The sequence below is a fragment of the Emys orbicularis genome, chromosome 2 (genome assembly GCF_028017835.1).
Source record: "Emys orbicularis isolate rEmyOrb1 chromosome 2, rEmyOrb1.hap1, whole genome shotgun sequence".
Lineage (NCBI taxonomy): Eukaryota > Metazoa > Chordata > Testudines > Emydidae > Emys > Emys orbicularis.
Genome location: NC_088684.1, coordinates 282313187 through 282326553, shown reverse-complemented (window position 1 = coordinate 282326553; position 13367 = coordinate 282313187). Strand labels below are relative to the sequence as shown.

Below are 13367 nucleotides of genomic sequence, written 5' to 3'. Positions count from 1 at the left end.
GCTGCTGTAATCTCATCTGACCAGGAGGCTCGGATTGATTGCCAGCTCCTAAGATCTGTGCCCGTCTTGGTCGGCAGGAGGGGCTCTAAGAGTAGTGCAGCTGGCATCCCCATCACTCATTTCTTTATTCCCTCCCGTTCTCTCATCTTCTGAGAGCAAATGTGTGGAAGCGGGGAGGGGTGAAGCGTTGGGGAAAAAAAATGTTCAGGTTATGTGAGGGAGTTAGTACCACCTGTATTCAGAGATGACTGCAAAAGATCTTGAATAAATGTGTTTTAATATGATTAATTTAGATAAGAACATAAGAAAGGCCGTACCGGGTCAGACCAAAGGTCCATCTAGCCCAGTATCCTGTCTGCCGACAGTGGCCAATGCCAGGTGCCCCAGAGGGAGTGAACCTAACAGGCAATGATCAAGTGATCTCTCTCCTGCCATCCATCTCTACCCTCTGACAGACAGAGGCTAGGGACACCATTCCTTACCCGTCCTGGCTAGTAGCCATTAATGGACTTAACCACCATGAATTTATCCAGTTCTCTTTTAAACTCTGTTATAGTCCTAGCCTTCACAACCTCCTCAGGTAAGGAGTTCCACAAATTGACTGTGCGCTGCGTGAAGAAGAACTTCCTTTTATTTGTTTTAAACCTGCTGCCTATTAATTTCATTTGATGACCCCTAGTTCTTGTATTATGGGAATAAGTAAATAACTTTTCCTTATCCACTTTCTCCACATCACTCACAATTTTATATACCTCTATCATATCCCCCTTAGTCTCCTCTTTTCCAAGCTGAAGAGTCCTAGCCTCTTTAATCTCTCCTCATATGGGACCCGTTCCAAACCCTTAATCATATTAGTTGCCCTTTTCTGAACCTTTTCTAGTGCCAGTATATCTTTTTTGAGATGAGACCACATCTGTACACAGTATTCGAGATGAGGGCGTACCATCGATTTATATAAGGGCAATAATATATTCTCAGTCTTATTCTCTATCCCCTTTTTAATGATTCCTAACATCCTGTTTGCTTTTTTGACCGCCTCTGCACACTGCGCGGACATTTTCAGAGAACTATCCACGATGACTCCAAGATCTTTTTCCTGACATGTTGTAGCTAAATTAGCCCCCATCATATTGTATGTATAGTTGGGGTTATTTTTTCCAATGTGCATTACTTTACATTTATCCACATTAAATTTCATTTGCCATTTTGTTGCCCAATCACTTAGTTTTGTGAGATCTTTTTGAAGTTCTTCACAGTCTGATTTGGACTTAACTATCTTGAGCAGTTTAGTATCATCTGCAAACTTTGCCACCTCACTGTTTACCCCTTTCTCCAGATCATTTATGAATAAGTTGAATAGGATCGGTCCGAGGACTGACCCTTGGGGAACACCACTAGTTACCCCTCTCCATTCTGAGAATTTACCATTAATTCCTACCCTTTGTTCCCTGTCTTTTAACCAGTTCTCAATCCATGAAAGGACCTTCCCTTTTATCCCATGGCAGCTTAATTTACATAAGAGCCTTTGGTGAGGGATCTTGTCAAAGGCTTTCTGGAAATCTAAGTACACTATGTCCACTGGATCCCCCGTGTCCACATGTTTGTTGACCCCTTCAAAGGATTCTAATAGATTAGCAAGACACGATTTCCCTTTACAGAAACCATGTTGACTATTGCTCAACAGTTTGTTTTTCTATGTGTCGGACAATTTTATTCTTAACTATTGTTTCGACTAATTTGCCCGGTACAGACGTTAGACTTACCGGTCTGTAATTGCCAGGATCACCTCTAGAGCCCTTTTTAAATATTGGTGTTACATTAGCTAACTTCCAGTCTTTGGGTACAGAAGCCGATTTAAAGGACAGGTTACAAACCTTAGTTAACAGTTCCGCAACTTCACATTTGAGTTCTTTCAGAACTCTTGGGTGAATGCCATCTGGTCCCGGTGACTTGTTAATGTTAAGTTTATCAATTAATTCCAAAACCTCCTCTCGTGACACTTCAATCCGTGACAGGACAGATCTGGGTTTATGTAGTAGTTCTAATAGCCATAGCATCATAAGTCTTTTTAAAATAATGGATTAAATTTTGGCTGGACAATGGTTGTGAAGTTGACTGGAGAGCATTACTCACAAGTTTGACATAGTTCACATATAGTCATTGACAGTCTCAGGGTTTTTATGGGAGGAATGGTGCTCATGGGCCAGAATTCTGAGAATATCAGCTTTTTTTTGAACTCTCATTCTGTCTTTAACTTCCACTTGGACATGCAACTGAGATGGTGTCACATTCCAGGGTGCAATCCAGGTGGTGTGTCACTGCCTGCCCTGCAACCTTGGGTGCCTCACAATGCTTTGCTGTTGTAGCTCCCAACCTGCGCTGCTCACAAACAGCCTATCAATATGAATGTCTGTCTATAGCCACTGCCCTAGTACAGCAAGTCTGATCCCAGCAGCCTGTCAGCAATATGCCAGCCACACTCAAGCAAGGCTGCTGGAAGCTAACTACTTGCTGGGTGACCCCCAACATGCCCCCAATGCTGAATTTCCCCCCAAAACATGGTCTGCACTGTCCATCCCTCTCCTAAGCAGTTCAGGTATTAGAGGTTCATTACCCCTGTAAAAGATCAATATTCAACAGTTTTCTGCTTTAACTGGAGTTACCAAACAGTTCAGTTTAAACACAACACTGGATTCATTTAGATTAAAAATAAAACAAGATTATTTATCTACAAAGAAAGAGATTTTAAGTGAATTCACGTATCATTAAAGTCAGAAATGGTTACAGAAAAATAAAGTTAAAATGTTTTCTAGTAGCTAAAACTTAACAAGCTAGACTTGGTTCAAGGTAAAAAAAAAAAAATCCTTACCATAAGTTCCCAGTAACAGGGATAACCAAATTCTCAGGCCAGGATCTCCCCCAGGATCAAAAGGCCGGTTCCTTTGTCATCTTAGGTGAAAGAGGGAGAGATGCTTTGGGGTGTTTTTGCCCCTCACTTTTATGGTCCGGTCACCCTTTGAAGTGCACTCTTCTGAGGATTACCCCTCAAAGCAAAGTTCATTCAAACAGTAATGAAGGTGACATGGAGTCTGGTGATGAAGGTGGCTCCATGCTCTTTCTGAAATACAGATGTGCATTTTCTCTTGCCATTTCTCCCTCTTGCTGTCTCCAGGACTCTGTTTACTACTTACATATAAATTGAGGTAAACGTACATTCCTTTGTTTAGGATAAACCCATTTAACAAATGCCTAGTCAGGGCTGTGTGGGTCCGAACATGTGCGAACATCATCATACAGGGGGGAAGTAATAACTTTACATATAATGTTGCTATGTACATTTCAGCATGATTTTATTGACCAGCAAGTTATTAGTTTTCAAATGATACCTCACAGGGGATATTTTGTACAAAGATTATTACAGTAGCATGTAGGTTGCTTTTGATCACAAATGGGCAACAGTGATCTCTGCTCACTGTTTAAGGTCTCACTTGAAAAATAGTTTCAGGGTGCAGTATCTCCCTGCTGCTGCACTATGGGGTCAGCGTTAGGTGTGAATCTGTGTTCTGTTATGAGACTTGAGCTCTAGCTCCCAGCTGAACCATCCTGACAGCTAACTGAGTTTCTGGTAGCACATTCTGCTTCTGAGCATGAGTCATGTCTCTCCCCCAAGCTGTAAGATACTCTCCACAGTATGTGGCACATAGGAGTTCTACTTGTGCATATCTGTTGGAATGTGGAGGGTTAAGAACAATTATGGGTGGTGGTGAAAATTTTCCTCGGAAGTCTTCCAACATATCATGTCATTTTAAACCCTTTCTGAAGGTTGCTTAAAAAAAATGCACTGAATGATAGGTAGGTGGCACTGTCTGACCGTCATACTGTGCATGTTTTCAGGTCCAATAACCAAATATGGTGATTTGTGAATTACAAATGAGGATTTATTCTGCAGCAGTTCCCAGCTCAACTGTCCTCAGTTTTCTTTTCGGCATTTTTGGTTCTTCCGAAACTATGTGAAGCTTTGGAAATGTTATCGAGAATCTCGCTAATCTGTGCTTCAGCAAATAGAAAATCCACAGTTGGCAGTTTAATGGGAGTGCAGAGCAGGGAGGCTGGCAGGAGGGACCAGTGCTGGTGGTGATGCCATTAGGCATCTCTTGGCACTGAGTTTTGACTACAGAAGTTAAGCAACTTATTTCTATCTTTCTTCCTGTTACTCAGCGTGGGGCGCGCCATCCCATCAGTACTGTTGCCATAGTGCAGCCACTGTAGGAGCATTAAGGAGGAACCCTTCTCTTCCTCTTCAGTGGCAGCTCTTAAGAGAGCCCATGTCACTTCTTTACTCTATGGCATTCAGCCCAGCTGTTGGGAGAGATTAAAGATGGCTGCTGCTATCTCCCTGTGCTGAGGAGAAAAGATCTCCCCATAGCTCCAACCTCCGCTTTTTCTCATCCAGTGAGAAGTGATGTGCATTCCCTTAGCGGGCTGTGAAGTGTATGACTACATACTGCACATGGATGACTAAAAATGGTGGTGATGGACACATGCTCCAAGTACAGTGTGTTCAGATGCTGCATAAAGTATGTTAGACTTGACTTACCCACACAGTCTGGGTCCTTTCAAGGCTTCTGCTTATGCCAAACTCTGTGGTGGTTTTACAGTTCTGACAAATGGGGACTAGGATTGAGCAATGCCCATTTTAGCTTGTTACAACTGGAATTTGACCCCTATTCATTGTTATGAAGAACTAGTACATGAATCAGTTACATCACCTAAACCTTTGCTGTTACAAATTATAAGTGAGTGGGGACTATACTCAAAACAAATGATTGTCTGCTTGTACAAAATGTAGTGTAAAAAGTAGGTTAAACTTTACATTATTGTTATTTGGGATGAGCTGAATTAAGCTGTATGATCTTGGAATTTGCTAACAAATTGTTAAATTGATTCTGTGGTAATGTTTTAATTTATTTACAGTCTGATTGGAGACTTACTAATGACGTAGTCTGGTTACAGGCTTGACATACTGTGCCCCTCTCAATCATTCAGAAGAACAGCTGAGGTGACCCTCTTAAGGTATGATGTGGAGATGGAGGTGTCATTTCCAGTTGGGGTAGGCATATCTGAGCTAGCAGGCTAAAGATAGCAGTGAAGCTGTGACTGCACAGGCAGTAGGGCAGGCTGGCTGCCCCGAGTGCAATCCCATCTGAAACCCCAGGTGCATACTCGGGGCAGCCCGCAGGTGCTGCTACAGTGCTGTTTTTAGTGTATTCGTGCGGGTATGTCTACCCGAGCTGGAAATTGCACCCAAATGTTAAGTATGTACTGAAAATGTACTTTTAAGGGAATTTTAAGTCCTGCTTATTCATGTCTAAAAGTCAAGTTTAGTTCAGAAATACATTGTTGATTACAAGGCATCTTCCTGACATGCAGTGTAGTTGTAATAGGATTTTAATCAAATAATTAAAATATGGCTCCAGTTGTGACTCAATTTATTTACCTTTACCTCTAAATAGGTTATTTTCCTACATTGAAGATTTGGGAGAGGAACCAGTCTAGTTGCTTTCATAGATTAATTAAAAGAATAAGCAAACAAATATGAAGCTAAAAAAATCACTATCTAATTTACTCCTGACTTCCCCAAACTAATGAAATATAACACAATGCAATGATCAAATTAAGGTTACAGTTGAAATTCAATCAATAGATCAGTAGTTCAATTTATCCAGCTCACCAATACAAAGATTATTAAATCAGTTTATAAAGTTAACATAAGAATTACTTCAGTGCTTCCCAGGGAATTAAGGAAGAATGCCTTTCTTTTAATCTATTAAATCGGGCTAAGAGTCTGCTAAAAGCAGAAGCGCTACAGCAGCGCAGCTGTAGCGTAGATGCTTCCCACGATGACGGAAGGGGCTTTTTGGTCTGTGTAGTTAATCCACCCCCTGAGAGATGGTAGCTAGGTTGACAGAAGAATTGTTCCATCAACCTAGCCGCATGGACACCGGGGTTAGGTCAATCTAACTACGGTGCCCAGGACATGAAATTTTTCACACCCCTGAGCTAAGTAACTAGGTCAATCTAATTTTTAAGTGTACACCAGGTCATAGAATCTGGAATTCATGTGATTGGTCTTAGCTAAGAACTAGTTCTGGTGTTGTAAATAACTTGAGCTTGTTTCATATGCATGGGGAGGTGGTCGGTTTCTTCTCTCTGTTAGTTGTAGACTTAAGGCTTGGCTTAGCTGATGGTCAGTCTTTCACTTCTTCTCTGGATGGCTGGTCCAGGGAAGATAGCAGGATACAGGTTCAGGTGTTGATGTGAGAGAATCCCTGCTTTCCTTCTGCATGGTTAGTCTTGTATAGGGTTCAGTGTCCCTTTGCTCTGCCTCAGGGACCATCCTTTTCCACTTAGAGATTCCAGTGTGTTGGCTATAGCTCATCATGGACCAATCATTTGGTTTCTTGATCTGAGGTCATAGTAGAAGATTCCAATCGAGGTGGACATTTTCTTGAAAAATCTGTTGCTGACCAGCAGCTGATGTCTTCATTGTAAGTCAATAAAATCAGGCTGGTATGAGGAGCTGGCAAGAGACTTCTAACTAATGGAATAAGGCACATTCTCACTTCGCTAAATATAATTAAAGGTTAATTGTCAATTATCCTTTCACACACTTCCACTCTTTCCTTGTGACAGTAAACATGACATAGCAAAAGGGACTCAGAGGAGGCCAAGCCCAGGATGAGTGCATGGCCTACTCCAGTGTCCTTTCACCTAAAATCAGAGCTGCTTTAGCATTCTATAATATAAACTCCATTTAGCATTTGACCAAATAAAGTTATCCAAGCCCAAACTCAAGTCTGGCCCATGTTCCCTACAGCAAGGTACTGTCTAATCTTTTGTCTCAGTGTAATACTTGTGTGTGTAATTATCCCAATCATATTTGCTATTTGTATAGCCCTTTATCTTAAAACTGCTTTACAAATATTAAACCCCATAATGTGTCTGAGAGGCTGGTAAGTATTGTTCCTTTTAACGGAGAACTGAGACAAAGAAATTAATTGACTTGCTGAAGTCACATGTGGCTTCAACTGATTTTCCGTTGTTGCCCAGCAATAAGTCTTATTAGTGCTTGCATCAAATTTCTGTGGCATGTTAAGCCAGTTTTATTTCAGGTAATCAATAGGAAGGAGAGACACATTTGCAGGGCCGGCTCTGGCTTTTTTGCCGCCCCAGGCAAAAAAGCCGCCCCCGCCCCACCGCAGGGGAGGGCGGCGAGCCCCGCCGGGGAGAGCGGAGCCCCGGGGGCCAGAGCGCCGGGGGGAGGGCGGCGAGCCCCGCCGGGGCTCCGCTCTCCCCGGCGGCCAGAGGCTGCGCCGGGAGGAGGGCGGCGAGCCCGGCTGGGGCTCCACTCTCCGCGGCGGCCAGAGGCAGCGCTGGGGGGAGGGCGGCGAGCCCGCTGCGGCTCTGCTCTCCCCGGCGGCGAGCCTGGTCGCGGCCCCGTTCTCGGGCCGGAGCACTGCGCCGCCCCCCTCCAGGTGCCGCCCCAAGCACCAGCTTGGTGGGCTGGTGCCTGGAGCCGGCCCTGCCCATTTGACAAGCTTTTGAAAGTGAGAAGTTGAAACTCTGGTAAATATGAAAGGCAATGAAACCTGTTCAGCCTAATACAGCAAGGGCTGGGAGATGTCTCATCTGTACCATCTCTCAGACTTCAGTATCCCAGGGGGCGTTGGCTTAATATTAAAAGCAAGGAAAGCAAGTGTAAGGGGAAGTCTTTTCTTCCTGCCAGTCACTTGAGAGCAGTGGTTTTCAACTTGTGGTCCTTGGACCTCTCAGTGTGGGCAGACTATGTCTAAGATTTCCAAAGGGGTCCGTACCTCAATTCAAAATTTTGTAGGGGTCCACAAATGAAAAATATTGAAACCCACTGCTTTAGAGGGTAATGTGTTCTCTACTTGGAGGGGTGGAGTTAATTTTCCTAGTTGTCCCTGAAATGTGGACTCACGTGGGGCTCACTGTATTGTTCAGTCCATCCCGTGTAGCTAGTCTTGCATATATATGTTATTTGTCCGTTAAGGAAAAGCACGTTTTAAAACCCACTTTTTGTTTAGGGCTATCTTTTTGAAAAATAAGATCTTTTAACTGGATCTGTCTGGCTCCTGAGGGATATCATGACAGTGTCTGCAGTGGGTCCTGTGGTCTGCTTAGGTTTCTTCTGAGTCTACAGATTCTCCATGTTCAAGCACAATATTTTAAAAGTCTTGATGAAAAGAACTGCCTGGATGAGAACAGCTGTTTAGACTTCACCTTCCCTGACAGGCTTCCTCTAGAAGGCTGAAGAATTCCAGGGCATGTCACTGTGGTGAAATGCTGAGGTTTTTAGTATGACCAATCTTTTTTAACATGCTTCACAGAAGTCTTTTGCTCTAGTAGTGTTTGGAATGTAATGCTGAGTTCTACCTGGTAAAATGTCCAAGACAATAGGGTTTTGGGTTTTTTTAATGTTTAAATTTTTTTTAGGAGGAGGGTGTTGGCAATTTGCTTTGCCCTCGATTTCTAGATGGTTCTGATGCTTTGGCTGAGTGACAAAAATGTATGCAGATTCCTTTTGCCTTGTGCACAAAAACGTTTTGGCTTTTGTTCTCCTGGGAGAAAACAGATCTCCTGAGTTCAGGCAATGTGTTGAAGCCTAGATGTGAACACAGCTGTCTTCTGCCAAGGCGGTCTTAGGTTTGGCCCAGCACTGGCAGCCACACATTTAACAGAAGAACTCTGAGAGGTTAACTAATAATCTATTAGCAAGTGTGATCTAATGTTTAATAAAAAAATTTGGTATAGCAAATGCGCCATTAAAGAAATACTTAAGATCTGCAACAAATTTGATCTGGCTTGTCCAGATATCAGTTGAGATGATTCACTATTTTCCCAACATGTTTTAATGCCTCTGATGTTCTTCATGTACAACAGCGTTTACAGTCATTTAGAAATATTTTCTGTGTTCTGTTATAGTAGATCCAAGTTGGAAGTACCTTCTGAACAATGTGTAATTTGCCACCTTAAAAAGTTTGCTGTAATAGCAACAGTAGCAGTGGGAGGATATTAGGTTTGTAGTTAATTGCACACTTCCTTTCTAGGAAGACCATTTTAAATCATGCGCTCTATAAGACTCTTACAAATCTCCTCCTCTTTTTTTTTTTTTTTTTTTTTTTAGTTCTAGCAATATCGCTCTCACTTCATCCAAGAAATCTACAGTTGAACTTGCTTAAATCCTGAACAGAATTATCACTGTCCCTCTCTAGGCTATCTTCCAAGCAATAGATTTTGATGGCATCTTCTTAACTGCCATTTCATCAAATAAGTTCGAGTGGTCCCTTTTTTTTTTTTTTTTTTTTTTTTAAACCACCTCTGTTTTCCTTTTGCATATTCCATCTGCAGCTAGTAACTCATCTGGACAGAGAGAAGACCTTGCTTAATTTTTCTGCACTTCATTTTGGTATTTGCTGCAGCTGCTCTGGTTTTGATGGCAGATTCAAGCTTTTTTTTATTTTTTATTTTTTTAAACTCTTTATTAATGTATATATATATTTTTGCAAGGACCTCTTCTCCATAGCATTCTTTTTTTGCGTATGTTATTAAATGTAATCTGAATGAACCCCCAAGTCACACTTTTTCTGTCAACAGGACTTTATGACAAATGCCCAGATTATCATCATAAACAGAGAAGCAAGCTGTTCTTTTATTTTACAAGGGAAAACAAGGTTTTCTTCTATCCATTATTAAAATAACCCCAAGCAGTTAATTCTGCATCCTGCAAGATGAATGTTTATTACAGATGTCATGGACTCCAGGACTTTCTTTATTTAAAAAAAAATCTACATGGGGACTGGATAGTTCAAAGGATTGCTACAGGGAATCTTTCACTTCTGGTTCAGTGGCTGAATTCTAGTCTAGGTCTGTGGTGTCAGAAAACTTTTACCATCTGATAGAAGCTTGGTCTGCGTGAAATGAGTGCCTGATCACATTTAGTAAAGCTCCTAGTATATGTGGTCTGCACCACAAAAATGATTGCAGTAAGTACTAATTGGCACCTTGGTTTGCAGTTGCAGCAGAGTGAACGGACACAGACTGAGTTTCTTTCTGACCCTTATGGAGCATGTCTTCAGTCAGGGATTAGACACCTTGTAGAGGTGCTTGCTGTGCCACTGCCTGGGCTGTGTTAGATACACAGGATTTAAGTTTCCAGGCTCCTGTTTGTCATCTTCCAAAGCACTGAAACAATTTCATTAATTCTCAGAGTTGCAGGACAGTAAGTGAATGTACATGTGATTTTTAAATGTCCTGTATTTAGTGTCTTAACACAATCCATTGGAATGCACAGGACCAGACTAGTGGGCTTTCAATAGGGCCCTGAAAACCTAGGGCAGTACAAGACAATCAGGTATAGGTGGGCACCCTCTGAAATAAGACACTTAAAGAAAAGAGAAGTCTGGGATATTGTACCTCTCTCTGTTATAGAGTTTGTTGACCAGGTACCTTTGAAATCATGAAGTGGCACAAAACTCAACAGTAACTATATTTGGAGGGCTGGGTCTGAAAAGGTCAATTGGTTAATGAAATATGTAACTTGTCATTGTTGTTATGATTTCCCAAAACATATTATGATAAACCTAAAGCTTTATTTGACACCAAGAATAAAACTCCTTATCTGGATTATCTCCAGTAACTTCGCTGATGATGCAGTATAGAATACATGTGCTTTTATTTATGCAGCTATATTGCTTTTCAAGAGGGTAATAAAAGTTTAAAAACACATTAAGAAGAAGTGGCTACCAGTAAGCAGGTACATGGAGCACCAACATGCCATTTTAATGTCTGTTTTTCTCTTTTTAATCACATACTTGTCTTAAAACCCTGAAATGTAGCTCAAAGCTGGTATTTTAACATTTTTTTGTCAAGCATAAAGTGAAATGTAAAGAAACCAGTTCAAGAAAACTAACTTGCCTCCAAGTAAGACAGAGTTGCGGGCCTGCTGTGCGAATGAGGGGGTGGGGTATTTTGTATATTTTGACAGCTTCAGAACAGTTCTTGTTGGGAAATTGACTTTTGCATGTAAAGGAAGAGTTTCTTGTCTTTGTCTTGTAGAATGTGGTTCTTTCAGGAGGATCCACAATGTTCAGGGATTTTGGACGTCGACTACAGAGAGACTTGAAAAGAATAGTGGATGCAAGATTGAAACTTAGCGAAGAACTCAGTGGTGGTCGGATAAAGGTGAACAAGAATTTCAAATATATCGGTTACATGAGTGAGTGGAAATGAATGTGAATGCTTTAAAGCAACTATTGCGTTAATTAATAGATTTCATTTTTGCATAAGAACCCAGGGAGCATGGGACATATGAGGGTAACCAGATGTAGAGTTCAGCTGCGTCTGCACCATATTAATAAAATTACGTTGTATGTACCATTAAAACAGGTGGTTAACCATACACCTGGTGGTGCAGTGGCAATCTGTTGTATTGCTTTATAGGAGACGTAGGTTAGCAAGCAGCATCAAGGGCCCTTTCTCTCAATGACAATGGAAACTAGGTGCAGAGTGATAATAGAACTTAATCTCTAGTGGGGAAGGGTGTGTCCATTGCAATGCCCTTCCGTGTATGGTATAACTCAGGGCATGGAACTTCATTAACAAGTCCTGAGGAGGCACTGAGACCTGCTTTCCTGAAGGAAGGTGTGGATTGTGTGCTCTGCAGTGTGGGTGGAGGAACACGGGAGCTTCCAGCCCTGGGTAAAGATGTGTGCCTCTCTCATTCAGAGAAGAGACACTTGCCAGCAAAATAAAATTATATGATTGACTAAATTTGAACCATTTTACTTTCTAGCCCAAACCGGTTGAAGTTCAAGTGATAACACACCATATGCAGCGCTATGCAGTTTGGTTTGGAGGTTCCATGCTTGCTTCAACAGTATGTCTTCATGAAAATCTTTCTGAATTGTCCTTTCTGTGCAATCTTTCTGCCATTGGACATGTTTGATATGCATACCCAGTTTAATATGCTTTCATTTTGGTGAAATGGTACATGCTATACTGAAACTTAACAAATCCTGGAATCTTTACCCAGTTTTTAATTGGGAAAACCCCCCATTGAACTGATGAGTTTTATCTGATTAAGGACTTCAGAATTTGACCCACTTTTGAACTATCCTGTATTTGACATCTATAACATGGGATCACCCGAATTCCAAAAATCAGTGCTTAAGAATTGCAAAGACTCTTGGGATTCAAGGCCCAATCCTAGCTTATTAATCATAAGAGAAACAAATACAAGAAAATTGGGCACAATTTACACTGACTTCACTAGACCCTCCCCCAGACAGATTTCCACTCATTAACTTTCATTTGATTCCCCAAAGAGTTCCTAGCTTGCTCTGCTCTTAAGGGGATAGCACCATGTCCCAGCACTGTAGTCCAGAAAAAATAGTTATATAGATGATCCTTTACTGGTGTACAGATTTATTGACAGGTTTCTGCAGTTTTATGTTCTTGATTTATTTTTGTTTTTCCTTAGACAGAGTTTTTCCAAGTATGTCACACCAAGAAGGACTATGAAGAATATGGCCCTAGTATTTGTCGTCATAATCCTGTCTTTGGAGTCATGTCATAGCACTTGTCTAATGGAAGTCATGGGTCAGATATCTTGCTGGTGAAGAAACTCTTCGGAAATGGAAGAAGGCAGCAGTTACTGTAAATACTGAAGCAAGAAGTGGATGTTCATCTCTTGGGCCAGGTCTACACTACCGCGGTAGTTCGACGGCTGGCAATCGAAGTTCCGGGTTCGATTTATCGCGTCTGGTCTGGACGCGATAAATCGATCCCGGAAGCGCTCGCCGTCGACTGCAGTACTCCAGCTCGGCGAGAGGAGTACCGCAGAGTCGACGGGGAGCCTGCCTGCCACGTGTGGACCGCGGTAAGTTCGAACTAAGGTATGTCGACTTCAGCTACGTTATTCACGTAGCTGAAGTTGCGTACCTTAGTTCGAATTTGGGGGTTAGTGTAGACCAGGCCTTGGAGCGTTTGGATCTCATAGTGCACTACATACGGCCCAAAACCATTTCAGTGAAAGCCATTTATGTGCCAACTACCTTTAAAGCCTATCCCTCTCTTCCTTCCTAAATGTGAGCTTCTAGGTAATAGACAAGTCTCTGTTTAGGAGAATGTGCAAAACACTATTTGAGTCAGTCTAAAAGATTACAGCATTGTCTTACTGCCTCTGGAAAGGAAAAAGGATTTAAGCCTTTCCCACTTAGGCCGTGATCCTGCAATCCAACCTCAATGGATGGATCGCTGCGCCTGTGTGGAGTCCCATTGACTTC

At 42.0% G+C, this 13367-nt stretch overlaps 1 protein-coding gene across 1 annotated transcript in view; it reads left to right on the top strand.

Annotated features, from left to right (window-relative positions):
* The window catches only part of ACTR3B (actin related protein 3B), a 33624-nt gene extending 20797 nt beyond the window's left edge, over positions 1 to 12827 (top strand). The window contains exons 9-11 of the mRNA XM_065398919.1: positions 11140 to 11265; positions 11876 to 11959; positions 12563 to 12827. Of these exons, the coding sequence (XP_065254991.1) occupies positions 11140 to 11265; positions 11876 to 11959; positions 12563 to 12658 (306 nt within the window). The 3' untranslated portion in view covers positions 12659 to 12827. The remainder of the gene's footprint in view (positions 1 to 11139; positions 11266 to 11875; positions 11960 to 12562) is intronic.
* Positions 12828 to 13367: the final 540 nt, after the last annotated feature.